Source organism: Oncorhynchus mykiss, chromosome 12 (assembly GCF_013265735.2).
Source record: "Oncorhynchus mykiss isolate Arlee chromosome 12, USDA_OmykA_1.1, whole genome shotgun sequence".
NCBI classification, from domain to species: Eukaryota; Metazoa; Chordata; class Actinopteri; order Salmoniformes; family Salmonidae; genus Oncorhynchus; species Oncorhynchus mykiss.
This window is the reverse complement of record NC_048576.1, coordinates 39,245,666-39,266,137: the sequence shown is the minus strand read 5'-3', so window position 1 is coordinate 39,266,137 and position 20,472 is coordinate 39,245,666. Positions and strand designations below refer to the sequence as shown.

Below are 20,472 nucleotides of genomic sequence, written 5' to 3'. Positions count from 1 at the left end.
AGCTAGTACTTTTCACAAGTGTCTGCTCGTTGCATGGTAACAACTATCTGCCAGCCTGGTTGGGTTTCTGGCGAGCAATACAACTATTTATTGGTTCACTACCGCCACTTACCGTGGGATACAGACCAGAGCAGCAGAATAAATCCCCCCCACTGATAACAGGTAAGATAATATCAGTACAATAATATTCCCTAAGAATCCCTGATGTAATTAATTAAGACAAAAATCTCTGACACAAATAACTGCAATTTAAAAAGCTTTATTGGAAATGCACTTTTCAAACAGCACCATTCAAGTACAGATGAGTGTAGCTAAATCAGATACATGCTAATTTAGTTTAAATGTGATGTATTCCTCCAGTCCCAGTTCTTTTCTACTCTTTTGACATGCTTCAGACCAGATGCATGCTCCACTTCAGTGTACAATGGTCCTGAATTTGCATATCAATGTGTTTGAAGCTTTTACATTCTGCATCTCTCTGCTGTCTTTCATCTGAAGCCATATCCTCCAAGGTCTAAACAGGTGTAGATTTCCATCTCTGTGTGGGAGACCAGATATTGCAAGGAGGCCGGCCCTGAACTCAACTTCACTTTGGCCAAAGGAGACCTAAGACCCCAATACCAGTGACAATGCCCTAAGGTTGGTGCTGTCCTTTGCTTCTCCTGGCTATATTTCCAAGCCTAAGCATGTAAATCCAATTCATTATCATAGGCTGTATGGGGATCAATATATATTTTTTATTTAAATAATGCTGCATGTCTCAAAATATAAGAATGAGACCAATATATGTATTTTGTTAATCATAGTTCCGGTCTCTGAAATTACATTTGTGTGTGTTGTAGGAATAACCAATACTCAAATCTGTGTGTGTGGTAGAAGTAATAGTTGGCCATTATTTATTTGAACATCTCAGTTTGGACAGCAGCCACTGAAGAAACATGTCAATCAAAAACCACAGGAGAATAAATAGTATTATAAACTGGGTGGTTCGATCCCTGAATGCTGATTGGCTGAAAGCCGTAGTATATTTAAGCAAAAAGGCACGAGGGGGTGTGGTATATGGCAAATATATCACAACTAAGGGCTGTTCTTACACAACACGGAGTGCCTGGATACAGCCCTTAGCCGTGGTATATTGGCCATATACCACAAACCCCCAAGGTTTCTTATTGCTATTATGTACTGGTTAACAACGTAATTAGAGCAGTAAAATTAAATACTTTGTCATGCCTGTGGTATATGGTCTGATATACCACGGCTGTCAGCCAATCAGCATTCAGGGCTCGAACCACCCAGTTTATAAAAGACCGTATACCACGCGTATGACAAAACATGTATTTTTACTGCTCTTATTACATTGGTAACCAGTTAATAATAGCAATAAGGCACCTCGGGGGTTTGTGGTATATGGCCAATATAGCAAAGCTAAGGGCTGTATCCAGGCACTCCGTGTTGCGTCGTGCTTAAGAACAGCCCTTAGCCGTGATATATTGGCCATATATCACACCTCCTCGTGCCTTATTGCTTAAGTTTGCACTTACACATCAGAAGCTGCTCTTTCTCTGCTACCTCGTTCTATTTCTATAATCTAGTATTCCCTGGTTATGTCCCACTTCTCCCTCCTCTATTTCCTCACCTCTTCCTCAGACTATTCTTTTCCTCTTTCTTGTCCTCCTCCTTACTTTCTCCAACATTTCCCATCTGTTGCGTCTTACTGGCCTTCTCTTGCTTCAATTATTTTTTGCCCTTCTTTTTCTTATTTACCTTCCCTTCCTGAATATTTTGGACAAGGAGATAAAGTAATGTAAACTTATGGGTTCTCTCTTCTCTTGTGCTATACTAGAAAATGATTTATGCTATACTATAGAAGGACTTACGGCCAATATTCCCTTCTTGTATTTCCTCTCACCTGTGGGGCCACTCCAGCCATTTCCTGGAGCAGCTTCCTGCCGGTCTCGCTCAGGTTGGTGATGGGAGCCAGGCGAGGGCTGTGGCGGTATGGGAAGTTCTCTGTTCGGGGCAGAGCGATAATGACAGGGTTGAGAGGAGTCCGAGGCCTTGGGACATTTACTGGGTAGGGAGAGCCTACAGCAGAGGGCAGGGCCCGTAGGGCTTCAGCCAGGGTCCGGTGTGCTGAGGTCACAAAGGGAGAGAGGCCATTCTTGACAGATACAGGACCTGAGACCTTCCCTGGGCTCTGTAGGACCAGAAAGTAAAGTAACATATCAGGAAAGTGCTATGTTCAACACAATCTGTAGAAATACTTTATAACTACTCTATACACATTGCAGATACATGACTACACTCAATAAGTAATTGTCTGCATCATTTCCAATCCCCCATGTATATATATAAAAAATATTTAATATACAGAACTTACCAGGAAGTCTGACTCATTGAAGAAGTGGAGAGAGATCATCATCCTCATCCCTCACATCAAGCTTTGTCACATTTCCATTCTCAACTTTCAGCGGTGGTGTCCTCCTTTCATGATCCTCGTCACACTGTGTATCAGAGTCAACTAGTCAGAGACCATCCTCCTCCCAGTGATGTCACTCAACAAAGACATGGACGGTAGGGTACAACTCTTTTACCTCAGATTCACACTCAGTGAAGGAGTAGATGGAAAAGTAATCAGAACTGGAGGATGAGATCACGTCATGATATTTTCTCTCTATCAGCCGAGTCACCCTTCCAGACTGAGGACAGAGAAAGGCATGTACTCATGGCAGCCATAGAATACACTGGCATTTACTCTCAAGGACCTTCCATAGTATACGATTCTTTAGCATCTTGAATGGATGATTGTCAATTCAACCAAGCCAACCAAAATGGCCATATGAATCAGATTGATCTATCCGTTGTGTCTCTATGGGAATAGCAGAGGTGACCTGGCTGAGAGGCTCTGGATTGAATAAGGTAACACAGTGATTAATCACTTGTAAAAACGTTTTATATGGGCTCTGATGGGACCAGTTTTTCCTAATCAGGTCAAATGTTGTTTTTTAACTCCTGGGGGGATGCAGACCTGTCAAACTGCAGCTACCTTATATTTGTTCATATCCATTGTTTTTAGACTAGATTAAGAGGGGGATTTCCTCAACCCATAATCACCCACAACTCAAAAGTGAAACCAGGCTACCTAAGTATGGTTCTCAATCAGGGACAACGATTGACAGCTTCCTCTGATTGAGAACCATACCAGGCCAAATACAGAAATCCCAAAACATAGACAACCCACCCAACTCACGCCCTGACCATACTAAACAAAGACATAACAAAAGAACTAAGGTCAGAACGTGACAACAGGGCTGAGCTTGCTTTATGCATGCTTGCATCATGCAGGCCTATGCAACTGTTGGCCTTACATTTTTTTTTACTCACATCTGTCTGCCATCACTATCATGTTGATTGATGAATTCCCGTTAATCATTTTGAATTAACGTATAGGCAGCCTAGCCAGCCCAATTTAATATATATACTAAATTTGATCACATTTTCTATTGACACAAATACATGTTACCAATTAGTTTACCCTGATCGGATGGACAGGGCGTTTAGGCTGTATGCAGGCAGTACAGGCGACTTGATGAAAGGCTCCTATTAACCAGTTCTACTTTTGATACCAGTTAGTATTGAACGCCCTCACCTTCTTCATGAAACCGATCTCAAGCAGAGGTCGACCCTCGCTTTTAATTCGCACCTTTTCCGTGTACCCCAGAGAATGAAAATGGTTTTTCAACCAAAAAAATCCACAACATTTTCGGCAGCGTTGGCCATTCTACCTTTCTGGGGGAGATAACTGCACACTCGCGCTGGTAACGCTAGCTAGCTACTGGAATTCGTGTCATTTATTTAAATTTGGCTTGCTAACTGCACACAAAAATAAAGTTCTAAAACCAAGAAAACTATTTCTAATATACCTCCTCGCTCTCCTGTAATTTAAAAAAACGAATTTTAATTGAATAATATCAAAAAAATGCTCAACTATCACTCTTCACTTTTAAATCTCTATCCAACATCACTAAATTTCTCACCACGTAGAACCCCCATAATGCTCTGTGGCACAATCCCAATACAACACAATAGGGCTGTATTCCAAACACTTAAAATGCACACCTTCTCCCCTCAGCCCTCAAATTAAGTGGACACTTCTAATTTAAAAAAATAAAGTATTTAACCTTATTTTGACCAGGTAAGCTAGTTGAGAACAAGTTCTCATTTACAACTGCGACCTGGCCAAGATAAAGCAAAGCAGTGCGAAACAAACAACAACACAGAGTTACACATGGAATGTGGTGTACAGTCAAAAACACAATAGAAAAAATTATAATTCTATATACAGTGTGTGATAATGGCGTGATAATGGCGTGAGGAGGTAAGGCAATAAATAGGCCATAGTAGCAAAGTAATTATAATTTAGCAAATTAACACTGGAGTGAAAGATGAGCAGATTGTGATGTGCAAGTAGAGATACTGGTGTGCAAAAGAGCAGAAAAGTGATGACGTCTGATGAGTTGACACTTGCAGGGCAAGGGAAGAATTATTTCATTTTAAATGGACCGCCCAGAAATGTGTCACTTGTTCATCCCACGGTTGTGTTCTGTCATCATGGAACTGTTGTGTGTGCCTTTTATGCACTACAGTCAATTATGATTGCATTTCATATCTTGGCTAGAAGACAATGCCTTCGCAGACATCGAATGTTAGCCATCCTACTATGTCAGGTAAATCGAAAATTACAATGTATAAGTGTGATGTCAGGGAAAGTTATATTCTTTCGTGTCGTTGACTATCATTAAATGTGAAAACTGTATATTATCAAATCAATTCTCTGTGTAATTTAATTACGCAATAAAACTAATCACGTAACTTTAACGAGGAAGTCGGGGCACCACAGAAAAAAAAATGTGTTTATAGTGTCAATGTCCCAAATATAACTCCTCAGTTATTTTCATATCTTATCAAAACAGTCGCTTATTAATAATGAATTGTATTACCTCATCAGTGTCATTACTGAATGTCGCAAACCCTTGGATAGCTGCACGAACCCTAGCATAGAATCATGAATCAGTAATATACAAATTGGCTTAATGATTTATTTACTAACTTAATGAATCACAGAATTACATAAAACATACTCACAATTAGTTCATACATGGGTTACGTAACATGTTGCTGTTTCTCTCTGTTGTCGCAGGTCCATCTGCTGGAGGGAATCGACAGAAAAGTCTCTGGTTGCGTTCCTAGTGGATACATTAGGCCATGTTGTCGCATACAATAGGTGTTTCGGAGTTTGTCGGTTTTCTTCGTCCTCGGCTAAGTACATTTCCAGCTGCAGACTGAAGAGGCCTCGTATAAGATTTGCTCCTTCTGTGGCAATGTTTTAGAGTTTAACAATTTCTAGTCGTGTAGCCAACGCTACACGCTGTATGGTCTTAGAAATTCAACCATTTACAACCTTAGCTTACACCGTGGTCTAGTCTGAATTGCGTCACGGGGGCTTTTATACTTGGGTAGAAAAGGGGCCGGCCGTCTCATCATGTTTGTGATCACCTGGGCGTGGCTACTGACTGTGCATAAATTACCATAAAACAACCAATTCTGATTTAGAAGACTAAATCTCATTGTTAGCTTTTGAAAAGTATTCTTATACTTATTAATTCATCTTATACAACATTCAGATGTAAAGCTGACAGCTGGGAAATGTACACTTTAAGAGATAGAGTTATGTGTGTTTCCTGTCCTTCATGAGCACCAAATTAAACACACTCGTCATGACTGTCCCTTAAGTATCCACGGACCATTCCCACACACCAAATATACATATTGTTTAATTCTCCCATTTTGGGGATCAGGAGTTTTTTATTTACATTTGCTTCTACTTACACTTGTATGTTGACTTCTCCATATTAATGTTGGTTTTAAGTTTTGGCTGACTTTGCTAAGCGGATCATCATCGCAAATTTAATTATGGGGCTAATGGTACATTCACAAACTCGAATTTACAATTGTAAGTGAAACTCGGCAAAAACAGAGGTGATTATGAAATTAAATATTTCGTCAGAACATGTATCATGCTGTGAAGATCCCCACAATGTGTTTTATCTTGTAAATGAACTCATTTCAAATGTAAGGCATTGAAAGCATTCTATATTGGCAGTCTGTAAATGTATTTACAAAATTCAACATGGCTGTCTATTCAGATACCTTAGGAAGGTTGTGTAAATACAGAGAGAAGAGTAAGATTAGAGTAAAATATCCATACTTGTAGCACATTCATATTGTACCATGTATTGTTAAATTCATACATTTAAATTGCAGTAACTATTTAGTAATTGAGCCTTGTTCTTCATCAGTTCATTAAATAATAGGTCTTAGATTAAGTGGTGGTCAAATGTAAAAGTGTCCAGGTGTTTTTTTTCTCATGCTCTCTAACTTTAAGGCTTAGTGCCAACTAGTTACGTTTAAATGGACACTACCACAGCATATAGGCAATGCAATATGTGTTGGTTGTATGTCCACTTTCAGTACAACATGAATACATCTATTAACTGTAATTTATATGTGTTCTGATAATCACTACCTCTGGTGTGTAGTATACAAAACATTAGGAACACCTCCCCAATGTTAAGAACAGACTCAATTCGTCAGGTATGGACTCAAGGTGTTGAAAGCGTTCCACAGAGATGCTGGCCCATGTTGTCTCCAATGCTTCCCACAGTAGTCAAGTTGTCTGGATGTCCTTTGGGTGGTGGACCATTCTTGATACACACGGGAAACTGTTGAGCGTTAAAAACCCAGTAGCGTTGCAGTTCTTGACACAATGAACCCGATGCACCTGGCACCTACTACTATGCCACTCAGTAAGTATTTTATCTCGGTGTCTTTCTATGCTGATGGTTGGTGGTCCAATACAAAATATTTACTTCAACTTGAGGTTCTGCTGAACATTAACTGTATGAAATAGATGATATAAGGGTGATGTTCAGCAGTTTCTTTTAATAGAGAAACCCCTAAACTATTGTAGTGATATGGCAGGGTTCATGTTTTCATGTGTGACTGAACTTTTTCTCTTGCATTACTGATATTGAATAACGTGTTCCATCATGACCTGTTACATGACTTTTACCACTTGATCCAGTTGTTTATGCAAAATAGCTATTTGTATATAAACAGTGTAACTGGAAAACATGCATTAGTAAAGAAATAATAATCATTCATTCGCTATACTTAGACTAGGTAGTAATTTATGGCTTCTCTTTACTGTGCACAACGACCAATTATTCTAAAAATGTTTTGGTACTTTTATACATTTTTCGTGATATCCAATCGGTAGTTAGTCTTGTCCCATCGCTGCAACTCCCCTACGGACTTGGAAAAGGCAATGGTCGAGAGCCATGCGTCCTCCGAAACACAACCCTGCCAAGCCACACTGCTTCTTCACACAGAAGCCAGCCGCAGCAATGTGTTGGGAGGAAACTGGCGACTGCAGAGTGCATCAGTTATTTGGAGTAAGGATACAGATCCTGCCCTGTGATGATGACGTTGCAGAGTAAGACGGTGTGTGGGACCAAAAATGTTATGAGCAGAAACAGCCAGGGCAGGGCTAACATGGGTACGCTGACCCCAAAAAGGAAGCTCTTAACCATAAGTGAGTACACTGTGGCCATACCCATAAGGGAGAGGGATACAGGGACTAACCCCTCAACTTGATTCTGGGCAGATGCACCAAACACTGTCTTGTGGTGGAAGGGGTATGTGATGAGCTTGTGTCACTCAGCCCCTCCTTGCTAACTTACCATGCCCATCGCCAAAAACTGTAGTTCCAAGACTGAAGGCATCCTTTGATAACCTGAGACATGTATTGACAATAAACAAAACAAATTACATGATAATAACAGGATCAATGCCACTTGTTAGCCTCAACTCAGGAGTAAAACTCTTGAACCTCTGAACCACAGTTGTGGAAAATTCTATTCAAAGATTAAGGCAGGGTTTACTTACTGACTTTATTGTCCCCATGGGGAAATGATGTTGCAGTGTCATGTACACGTTTAAAGTGGCGTTTTAATACAAAACAAAATTAACAATACAACTTTCATAACAGTTACATAGCAATAAAACATTTTAAAAAATGACTAGCCTGCTGGCCTTACTGATTCGATAGGCACATCAGCCCGAGCTATTTAGGAGGGATATCACACCTGGCACAAATGATTGTCTAGTTCTGTTTTTCTTGCTGAGAGGTGCCCTATACCTGTGGGGAGTAGTTCAAAGTCTGGGTACAAGGGGTGGCTTGGGTCTAAAATGATTTTGTGAGACTTGCGGAGGGCCCTGACCTAAAAGATCTCATCCAGGCCTGTCTGTTTGACTCCAAGTACTTTGCTTGCTGTGGTGATAATCCTATATTTAACAATGTAATAAACATATTTAATACAAGCAGCTGCAGAGGAGAGCCACCTCTAATTTCACAGCAAGGATGAAATGGTTACATGTCCCTTATATAGTGGGAGGTGATAATACAATCATATTGTATTCACACAACAGTTTTTTCTATAAATCAATAGTTCCGGAACACAATGGCCTTGTGGTAGAACGCAGACATACCAGTAGTCTATGAATCGCATAACATCACAGTCCAACACGGAATATATCCCTTGAGAAGTTACAACAGCTCACCCCAAATTCTTCCACCACATCTTTCAAAACTGATTTTTGATGCTCAGTACATATGTCAAACTAATACCAGTGGATAATCAAGCACAATACAAAAATGTCAGTTACGACACCTGTCCTCCAATATTGCACAACACTTTAGCTAAGACAGGGTAGATAGCTTGCTAAACCAAAGCAAATGTAATGGACTTCCGCATTTTTATTAATCACGTTCACAACCAAAGTTATTTGATGCTCAGATCATGAAGTGCACTAAGGCAGTGCTGCATTTAAAGACACTGCCACCTGCTGGCTTGTGCCTGAAATGTGATGATCAGAGTTCTCAACAGCCCATTTGAGTTAGATAGAAAGTGAGATAGATATATTTGACAGTTTAGTAAAAAAAAATCAAACTGTTTAATAAAATAAAACGTGTCAGGGACAACGCAATAAAATCAATGAATTCCATTGTGGTCCCGTAGTGCTTGTTACTCAAAGTGCAAAATTATTTTTTTGGGGGGCAAGGAATGGTTCCTTTCTATTGATATCCTGTTAGCCTATCTATGTAAAAAAAAAAAGATCCAACCAACCATCGATACAACCATTACTCAGTCAGTAGGAAATATGCACATCACTTTCGTTAATCAGCTAGCTACAACCAGTGAGAAGACAATACCACTAGTTAGGCTCCAAACAAGCCTTTCTCTTGCGATGTATTATGACGTAACCAAGCATTAATTCCCTACATACACTGTGTTCAGATTTGATTTAATCTGTATAATCTTTCTTCACTCAGGTTGTTGCAGGTAACCTTTGGCCTTTTGGTGCACAGCCTTCCCAACCTGTATACAGGGTACCACATACACTCAGAGCTCTGGAAAGAATTAACAAATGTTTCTGTAATCAGCATCTCTACATGTATGGCAGAAATTCCATTCCAGTGTCTGTTGATTTCCAACACAGGCACACCTGATTCTACTGAATGGGGTACTGATTAGGTGATCACCTGAACCAAATCTTATTTAATGAGGAAAAGTATAAAAACCACTGCTGTGGTCATCACTATCCTCTTGCAATAGGACCAGCTGGATGTTTAAATCAGTGCTAGTAGTACCTCAAAAGTAATTGGAATCAAAAAATAACTATTAACCATGCCAGAAGAACATTTTGAGTGAGGAAAAGAAGGGCTTTACTGGCATAGGGATACAGGATGCTTCCATCCTTAAAATTTCAAAGACAGCGGTTCATTGGGGTGGCAAGTAGCCTAGTGGTTAGAGCATTGGACTAGTAACCAAAAGGTTTCAAGATCGAATCCCAGAGTTGACAAGGTAAAAATCTGTCGTTCTGCCCCTGAACAAAGCAGTTAACCTACAAAAATAATGGCAAATGCAGCTGAGGTGAAGTGCACGGTGAGGATGGTTTGAAACAGGCTCCTAGGGGCAGGGCTGAAGTTGTGCAAAGCTAGAAAAAAGCCCTTCATCAATGAGAAGCAAAGAAGTGCCTGGCTGATGTTTTCAAAAGACCATAGTAGAGGACTGGAGTAAGGTCATCTTCTCCGATGAGTCCAATTTTCAGCTTTGCCCAACACCTGGTCGTCTAATGGTTAGACGGAGACCTGGAAAGGCCTACAAGCCAGTGTCTCGCACCCACTGTGAAATTTGGTGGAATCGGATGGAATCGGGCAGATTTATCTTTGTGAAGGACGCATGAATCAAGCCACGTACAGGGTTGTCCTGGACGGAAACTTGCTTCCTTCTACTCTGACAATGTTCACCAACTCTGAGGATTGGTTTTTCCAGTAGGACAATGCTCCATGCCACACAGTCAAGTCAATCAAGGTGTGGATGGAGGACCACCAGATCAAGACCCTGTCATGTCCAGCCCAGTCTCCAGACCTGAATCCCATTGAAAACTTCTGAAATGTGATCAAGAGGAAGATGGATGGTCACAAGCCATCAAACAAAGCCACGCTGCTTGAATTTGAGCCAGGATGGCATAAAGTCACCCAACACCAACGTAAAAGACTGGTGGCCAAGACGCATGAAAGCTGTGATTGAAAATCAGGGTTATTCCACCAAATAATGATTCTAGAACTCTTCCTAAGTTAAAATATTAGTATTATTTGAGGTCTGACAACACCGCATCTGTTTTTGTTATTTTGATCAGTTGTAATTTTCTGCAAATAAATGCTCTAAATGACAATATTTGAATTTGGGAGAAATGTCAGTAGTTTATAGAATAAAACAAAAATGTACATTTTACCCAAACGCATACCTATAAATAGTAAACCCAGAGAAACTGATCATTTTGCAGTGGTGTCTTAATGTTATCCAGATCTGTGTATATACACACACTCACACATATATATATTATATGTATTCATACAATATTGATGGAAATGTTTCCCCCAGAAAGCAATGGATCGTAATAATGAGAGAATCAAAAGAGCTTTAAGACGCAGCCCTTATGTGGTAAATATACAATACATGGCTGTTTTGTCCTGTTCATGTTATATTACCACCTTTTAAATTGAGTGATGTGTTGACGGATGAATCCAATGAGGGTAAACACCCCTGATTCTGTGATGTGGTCAACCGGCAAGGTGTACAGAAGAACAAAGCCTATAAGTCATTTTGAACTGAAATCAGTAACATATGCACGTTAGTTATACATTCTGCAATGAGCAAAGCAGTGTATAATTAATTATTTACTGTTTATAGCCAATCATTGTGAGCTGTGGGCAGGACCAGACATCTAGGGACGGATAGAACATCCATCCAGAGCCTCTCAGCCAGGTCATCTCTGCTGTTCCCATAGAGACACAACAGATAGATCAATCTGTTGATTCATATGGCCATTTTGGTTGGCTTGGTTGAATTGACAATTATCCATTCGAGATGCTAAAGAATCCTATACTATGGAAGGTCTTTAGCCCCACCCCTAATGTTATGCGAGTTTTCAGTTACCCATGTAACTGCATTTTCAGTTACCCATGTATTACTCACTACTTGTACAACCATGTTATATTGCCTACATATTCTACATTTCCTTGAGGGTCAATGCCAGTGTATTCTATGGCTGCCATGAGTACATGCCTTTCTCTGTCTCCTCAGTCTGGAAGGTTGACTCGGCTGATAGAGAGAAAATATCATGACGTGATCTCATCCTCCATTTCTGATGACTTTTCCATCTACTCCTTCACTGACTGTGAATCGAGGTAGAGTTATACCCTACCGTACATGTCTGTTGAGTGACATCACTGTGAGGAGGATGGTCTCTGACATGTTGACTCTGATACACAGTGTGATGATGAGGATCATGAAAAGAGGACACCACCGCTGAAAGTTGAGGATGGAAAAGTGACAAGTTTGAAGTGAGGGAAATGGACGAGGATGATGACCTGTCTATCTCCTCTTCCCCACACATTTTTGAGTAACTCTTTCACTGAATGTGGAGAATGGACTATGACCAGCTAGCTCTCTGACACACAGCTTGATGATGGCAATGACGCCTCTACTGAGGACAGTCCAGAGCCTCCAAAGGAACCACAAGGACCACCGAAGGACCATCGACTGGTAGGCATCTTTTAAATTTGTGTGTGTGCGTGTCACATCTCAGTGGTTTGACCCTATATCTGTTGAGATTATTGTGGCCAAGCCCAACATCCTCCTCCCTGCCTCTTTGAGTGCCCTGAATAATGTGTCACACCAGATGGAGGTGGTCCCCACTGTCCGGCCCTGCAGGCAGCAGCTGGACAAGAAGACACAGTGGACCAACACCAACGAGGAGAGTCTGAGGAGGATCAAAGAGAACCTGACCTCAATAGAACTCAACCTGGAGGAAGGTCTGAAGACGCACAATGACGGTCAGCACATCAACCAAGAGGCAGAAGAAGAATGAGGGATGCTGTAGAGCAGGGGTGTCAAAGTCAAATGGACGGAGGGCCAAATAAAAAAATCAGCTACAAGACGAGGGCCGGACTGTTCGAATGTTCATTGAAAAATTTTTAAATGACGCATATAGTCTAGTGAACCTAATTGAACCTACTGAAAACCTAACAAATATATTACAATATGATCAGATAAATAAAGCAATATTTTCTTATGGCTCTGTCAGTAATCTTTAATTTTCAACAGACACAAAAGACAAATTTCCTTTATATAAATATCCCCATAACATGAACATTAAATGAAAGAAACCGGTATTCAAGGCACCATCAGTAGACTATATTTTCTATTTTAGCAAAAGTGGGCTAAATTTACTTCAAAGAAAAAACAATAATAGCAATTTTCTATCATCCACTCAACTGAAATATTTTTAAAATATAATTGGATTGAAATACAAAAAAATAAAGTGCAAAAATCTATTAATCAAAAACAACACTTTGTTTAAGGAGAAGTAACATGCAGTGAAAACAAATATTAAATTTTAACTTTTAAACTTGAACTGAGTAAAAACTCTAAATATGTGATTGCACAGTAATGTTCACTTGTTTGAGGTTGAGGGTGATACTTGGTGGTGTCCCATCTTTTCCACAAGTTCATCAATGTTTGGGGTAAGGCTCTGAGCTGAAGAAATCCTCAGAATTGAGTGGAGGTGTTCAGCAGTAAGTCGACTTCTGTGTGATGTTTTGTTCAGGTTCATCAAAGAAAACAGTTGTTCACACAGGTATGTGCTGCCAAACATAGACAACGTTTGAGCAGCCTGGATGCGCAGCTGGGGCATTGTGCCGGGGAGGAAACGGGCGAACTCCGCAGCACCCACTGCCGCATATTTTGCCCTCAGTGCATCATTGCATTGGAGGTCAATCAACTCCATTTGGAGGTTTGGTGGTGAGCTTTCCACGTCAACAGCAAATGGGTTACCGAGCAGTTCCAACCTGCTTTTTTGTGCTTCAAAGTCAGCAAATCGGCGTCGAAAGTCAGCGGCAAGCATACCTATTTTATCAGCCAACTGTGTGCTCGGGAACGCACTGGTAGAGAGCTTCTCTTTCATGGTCTGGCAGCTGGGAAAGTGGCTCAAATTTTCTTTCCGCATCTGCGTCTCCCACAGAGTCAGTTTGGTTTTAAATGCCTTCACTGTACTGTACATATCAGAGATGACACGATCCCGACCCTGCAGCTGCAAGTTTATTGCATTCAGATGACTCGTAATGTCACACAGAAAAGCCATTTCACACAGAAACATTTCGTCTCGGAGTTGTGTTGTGTCTTTCCCTTTGCTGTCCAAGAACAGACAAATCTCCTCACGAAGCTCGAAACATCTTTGAAGCACCTTTCCCTGGCTTAGCCATCGCACCTCTGTGTGATAAGGCAAATCACCATGCTCCGTTTCTAACTCCGTCAGAAATGCCTTGAACTGGCGGTGATTCAAACCTTTGGCTCTGATAAAGTTAACTGTGCGCGTGATGATGCTCATTACATGCTCCATTTTCAAGGCTTTACCGCACAACGCTTCCTGGTGTATGATACAATGATAAGCTGTCAGCTCACCTGTCGCGTTTTCCTCTTGCATCTTTTCCCGTATCTTCGCCACCAGTCCGCTCCTGTGTCCACACATCGCAGGTGCTCCGTCGGTTGTCAAACCCACGAGTTTTTCCCAAGGCAGCTCCATCTCATTTACACATCTTGACACCTCTTCATACAAATCATGCCCCGTAGTTGTGCCATGCATAGGACGTAAAGCCAAAAACTCCTCTGTCACGCTTAGGTTGGAGTCCACTCCGCGGATGAAAATTGACAACTGGGCAATGTCAGAAATGTCGGTGCTCTCATCCACAGCCAAGGAATATGCAATAAAATCTTTTCCCTTTTTCACAAGCTGCTCTTTTAGATTGATGGACAACTGGTCTACTCTCTCGGCAATGGTGTTTCTGCTCAGACTCACATTTAAAAAGAGTTGCCTTTTTTCTGGGCAAACTTCGTCACAAACTTTAATCATGCAGTTTTTGATGAAATCCCCCTCCGTAAATGGCCGGGCTGATTTAGCGATCTCTTCTGCCAAAATAAAACTGGCCTTGACAGCAGCCTGGCCTTGTGATTTGGCTTTTTTGAACAGAGCCTGTCGAGATTTGAGGCCTCGTTTTAATTCCTCTGCCTTTTGTAGCCTTTGTTCCATGTCCATATTCTTGTTTTTGTCCGCGTGTTTCGTTTCATAATGTCGTCTCAGATTATACTCTTTCAGTACCGCCACACTTTCTCCACACAGAAGACACACAGGTTTTCCAGCTACCTTCGTGAACATATACTCCGACTCCCACCTTGTTTGAAACCCCCGGTTCTCAGTATCCACCTTCCGTTTTGCCATTTTTGATGGGTATCTGAAAGTTAATTTTACTGTGATGCTGACGACTGCTGTGCCAATAAATATTGAAATGAAGCAGCCTACTGCTCGGTGCGTCACCTTTGCATTGTGGGAAATGTAGTATTGGTGCGTGTAAAAGATCTGCGGGCTGCCGGCTTGCTGCGGGCCGGTTCTAATAATAAATCAAGATCATCCCAGGGGCCGTAAAAAACCTTCTTGCGGGCCGGATGTGGCCCGCGGGCCTTGACTCTGACATATGTGCTGTAGAGGATGGATTGTGAAGTGAATGGGGAGGAGGAAGGAGAGACTGAGGGATGAAGACGTGGCTAGGGAGGTCAAGAGGATGGGCGAGCAGGTGAGGGCACTGATCCAAGTGATGAAGAGAAACTGCAGTGAAGGTGATCTTAAGGCAGTAGACCTGGACAGTTGGCTGAATGACTTGGAGGTTGAAAGTGGCATTCAAGAAATGCACTGGAGAGATGGCTGAAATTATAGACAGCATGGCAGAAATGCAGACCAGTATAGCCGAGAACAGGCTCCTCAAGTCATAAAAAAAGAACAATGTCCAGAGCTTTGTAAGTTACTCCAACTTATTGAGTGTAGTCATGTATCTGCAATGTGTATAGAGTAGTTTGTTTTTAACATAGCCTTTTCCTGATATTTTCCTTTACTTTCTGGTCCTACAAAGCCCAGGGAAGGTCTCTGGTCCTGTGTCTGGCAAGACTAGCCTCTCTGCTCTTGTGACCTCAGCACCCTGGACCCTGGCTGAAGCCCTACAGGCCCTTCCCTCTGCTGTGGCCCCTCCCTCCCCAGAGAATGTCCCAAGGCCCCGGACTCCTCTCAGCTCTGTCATTATCACTCCGTCCGCTACAGAGAACTTCCAATAACGCCACATGCCTCACCTGGCCCCCATCACCAACCTGAGCCAGACCGGCAGGAAGCGGCTCCAGGAAATGGCAGTAGTGGCCCCACAGGTGGGAGGAAATACAAGAAGGATATATTGGCCACATGTCCTTCTACAGTATCGCACAGCTCTAGATTTTGCAGATCAAGAGAAGAGAACCCATAAACTTACATGACTTAATCTCCTTGTCCAAAGAATTCAGGAAGGGAAGGTCAAAAAGACAAAGGGAAAAGCCAAAAAAGTAGTGAAGCAAGAGAAGGCCAGTAAGATACAACAGATGGAACATTTTGGAGAAAGTAAGGAGGAGGAAAAGAAGTCTGAGGAAGATGTGAGGAAATAGAGGAGGGAGAATTGAAACATAACCCGGGAATACTAGACCAGAGAATTAGAGAAATAGAATGAGGTAGCAGAGAAAGAGCATCTATCTGATGTGTACATGGATATATTGTACTTTTCATAATAAAACGTATGTTAATTGTCAAAACTATTTCGTTATCGATTTTACATTCCCTCTCCCAGTCGTAGCTTGACGTTTGTCATGAATATTGCCCTGGAGGCAGAAATTTCTCAAGATATGGCAGATGCAAAGCCAAAATCGGCTATATTGTAAATATTTGTGGAAAATAATTGTGTTTTATGGACTTAATTTAAGGTAAGGATTAGCAGTGTGGTTAGGGTTAAGGTTAGGTTTAAAATCATATATTACTTTATGCCTGTGCCAGCTTGTGACCACTTTGCAGAACTGCCGCAAGGGCAAGATTCATGACAATAAATGCCAAACTGCATCCCAGTCATCCTCTCCCTATCTTTAAAAGGCTGCAGAACATGCAAGCTAGTGATGCGGGGATTGTCTCACAACCCACAGTCCCCAGGCGGGTGGGTTGCAGGCAGGTTCAATAAAGTGACAACAATAGGCTACATAACCAAATCCATAAATGTATAATTATTGTGCAATTTACACTAAGTGTACAAAACATTAAGGACACCTGCTATTTCCATGACAGACTGACCAGGTGAATCCAAGTGAAAGCTATGATCCCTTATTGATGTCACTTGTAGATGAAGGGGACAGGACAGGTTAAAGAATGATTTTTAAGCCTGGAGACAATTGAGACATGGATAGTGTATGTGTGCCATTCAGAGGGTGAACAGGCAAGACAAAAGATTTAAGTGTCTTTGAACGGAGTATGGTCGTAGGTGCCAGGCACACCGGTTTGTGTCAAGAACTGCAACACTGATGGGTTTTTCACGCTCATGTTCCGTTCCACCAACCAAAGGACATCCAGCCAACTTGGCAACTGTGGGAAGCATTGGCTTCAACATGGGCCTGCATCCCTGTGGAACGCATTTAACACCTTGTAGAATCCATACCCCGATAAATTGAGGCTGTTCTGAGGACAAAAGGGGGTGGGGGGATAACTAGATATTAGGAAGGTGTCCTTATTATTTTGTACACTCAGTGTATAACCTATAGGTTACACTGCGCAGTTAGGGGCCGTCTGTAAAGGTACTATCTTTACCAGCATCATAAAAGCTGATATTATTTCATGGGCCTATTGCAACGAAGATTGGCCACTAGAATATTGCCAGTTTATATTCATAACTAAAAGTTCACCTAATTGTATCTTCTGTTATAAAGACCATATTCAAATGAATAAAAACGAAAATAGAAAACTGTTTCCCATCTCAAGAGATTCAATTAAAATATGACTACAATAAGTGCCTATTAAGTAAAGGCTGACCATAATATTATATTTTTTGGTATTTTTTTTTCTTTTAACCCCTTTATCTCCCCAATTTTCATGGTATCATATTGGTAGTTACAGTCTTGTCTCATTGCTGCAACTCCCTACGGACTCGGGAGAGGCGAAGGTAGAGAGCCATGCGTCCTCCACGAAACACGACCCTGACAAGCTGCACTGCTTCCTGACACAATGCCCGCTTAACCCGGAAGCCAGCCACACCAATGTGTCGGAGGAAACAACTCTTCCATTCACCTGTGTGAACTTCATCTTCGTGGCATGCTAGCCTTTTACCGGCTGCGGAGAGCCTTTTCTGTTTGCATTTTGTTGTGCACCAGGTTTTCATGTCTTTCCATGTTCTGTTTGTGAGAGCTGGCTCTGACCCATAACAGTCAATCCTCTTTGCCAGGAACCTTCTTTAGCACTTTACATTTTCCCAAATGCTTCCAAACTGATGCTTTCTCACAGCTGCTCTTAGTCTTGGGTTGAGAAGTCATTCTCCAAACCTAATCGCAAACAAAGAAAAGATTAAAACACATGACGGTCCAACACAATAGGGGAGGGGGGCATAGGGAAGGTAAGGGAGAGGAGATAAAAAGAAAAGACTTCCTCCGTGTCAGGTAAGCAGTCTCGAAGTGTACCCTCACCAACTTACCGGACTGAGTGAGTTCTGAACATCCCTCGCTGTCCTCTGTTCCTGCATCCAAGTCTTCTTGGGCCTCTTTCTGGTGTCTGTCTTGACTCTTTATTACGTTTTCTCAGTTCTTTCTCAGGCTTGCCTGAAAAACACAAAAGGATGGAACATACATAAGAGTAACAACAAATCCACATATTAGCAAGCAACGACATTACATTTTTGTTCAGAACTCACTCAGCCTGGTAAGTTTGACGGTAGACTGCGGATGTTCCCTTGCTTACGAAAGCAGCCGGTGTCTACCGTCACAGAATTACCAGGCTGTGTGAGTTCTGAACACCTGTCACTCGAGCTTTCGCTGTCAGGTTCATACTCACAGATGCAGCCGGTGTCACTCAGCTGGTGTTTTGTATCATATTTGTACAACAGCTGATGAAACTATGAATAAATGTTATCAGTGTAACTTCCTGATAGTTGCTGATTGAAAATACAATCTACATAAGACATTCTAAATCTGCAGGTTTTGCATTGGTGGAGTTTTGGCTTGCTTGGTGACATCACCAGGTGGTCTAAGTAAATAGACCAATAACAAAGAGTTCGAAATCTCTCTGCCAATAACAGCTCATTTTGAGGCTACATTTCCCTCCCATTAGTGTATTGATCCATGTTTAACCATGTTTTGAGGCTATGGAGTGTTTGTTTACATGTACATTGAAGTAAAACAAGCTTATATGCTGAGTTCTGATGGGGTACAACTGTTGAACTAAGCTCATGAGGCATTTATAAGTTATATTCTTCAAGAATCAATGGGTATATATCATTCAATTGCAGGTTCAAAAATGGATTTTGCAACTTTAAAATGCAGGAAATGAGGGGGTGGTTGACGGTTGGCTACATACCTTGGCACGAGAGATTCCTGCTTTTAGATTACAATTTTAAAATAATGAATTAATAAATGTATAGTATGACAGATTACCTATGACAGCAACAACTGTCTCTCCAAATCAAACCTTCCCTTCTAGCACCGTCTCTGCCAGTCCTGCAGCAAATAAAACATGTTTTCACAAAAAAAAGAAATATAATTGGACCATCCGGATATCCATATTTGAATAGTGAAATATTCCAAATGCCTATCCCTAGCTGCCATTTCAAAATACAATCACCTCTAAACAAAATGTCTCACATTGTGACTTGTGCAAATAACTCGGCATGCCACAGGAAAGCAACCGAGCTAGGACCACATTTGCATTAGCAGGGTAGCCTAGTGGTTAGAGCGTTGGACTAGTAACCGGAAGGTTGCGAGTTCAAACCCCCGAGCTGACAAGGTACAAATCTGTCGTTCTGCCCCTGAACAGGCAGTTAACCCACTGTTCCCAGGCCGTCATTGAAAATAAGAATTTGTTCTTAACTGACTTGCCTGGTTAAATAAAGGTAAAATAAAAAAATAAATAAAAATTACAATGTAGGTAGCTACCAGTAGCTAGTTTAACATTACTCCTATGGAGTTATTTAACATTATGCACAACATTCTTCCATATGAGAACATCTAAGACATCATAGCAAAGATAAGCAATGCAATAATAATCCATTCCGAAATGTCTACTCCAGCAACCTTTAGCAGCTAGCTGGCTAATTAACCTATCAGTATAGCCAGGAAAAATGGCTCGCTAGCTAGCTAACAAAATGCTACAACAGAGCTAATACTTTTCCATGCATCGACGAAATGTAGCCCGCTACAGCTACATTGGCCGAGTTATTGTTGAATAATAACGAAGCTAGGTAAATTTATTTGAAATAATATCACTAGTAACTTAAAAATACTTACAGCTGAAATACACTGCTGTTTTCTTTATGAGCATGGTGAACTGAGGAAGCCGCATCCACCTGTCGTGTTGTGGGGGAGGGGACAAGTTCCCCAAATAGACCCTGGCTTTGGATCAGATTTGAATTCCCCCCGCGAATGGTCCTTGTTAGGTTTGGGGAGGGGAAGCTGATCCTAGATCTGTATCTAGGGGAAACTTCGCCCCAGCACATGCAAAGAAAGAGAGTTGGTGAGAAGGGGAGGAGAGAGAGCGTCGATCTCAGGATTGACAGATCATGTTCAAAATATACCAGTAAGAAATTGGTTTCAGAAAATAATATATTACCTTTAGCAGTTCTAATGTCTTCATTTGCCCCATTTCATTAGTCTTGTTGATTGATTGCTGATATCTAGTTTCACAGAAAAGATG

At 41.4% G+C, this 20,472-nt stretch overlaps 2 protein-coding genes across 3 annotated transcripts in view; both read right to left on the bottom strand.

Annotated features, from left to right (window-relative positions):
• The window catches only part of LOC110537593, a 57,718-nt gene that overhangs the window by 7,880 nt on the left and 29,366 nt on the right, over nt 1-20,472 (bottom strand). The window contains exons 6-10 of one of the 2 annotated variants that reach the window (XR_005034976.1): nt 20,389-20,452; nt 20,067-20,259; nt 19,218-19,280; nt 18,263-18,386; nt 17,678-18,113 (exon numbers count right to left, since the gene is read on the bottom strand). The exons of the other annotated variant lie outside the window; for it this stretch is intronic. The gene's annotated coding sequence lies outside the window, so the exon portion shown is untranslated. Of the gene's footprint in view, nt 1-17,677; nt 18,114-18,262; nt 18,387-19,217; nt 19,281-20,066; nt 20,260-20,388; nt 20,453-20,472 lie in introns of those variants that run through there. 2 annotated transcript variants of the gene reach the window in all.
• The window catches only part of LOC110511907 (lateral signaling target protein 2 homolog), a 145,977-nt gene continuing 125,741 nt past the window's right edge, over nt 237-20,472 (bottom strand). The window contains exons 16-17 of the mRNA XM_036937545.1: nt 1,910-2,197; nt 237-538 (exon numbers count right to left, since the gene is read on the bottom strand). Coding sequence (XP_036793440.1) covers nt 515-538; nt 1,910-2,197 — 312 coding nt within the window. The 3' untranslated portion in view covers nt 237-514. The remainder of the gene's footprint in view (nt 539-1,909; nt 2,198-20,472) is intronic.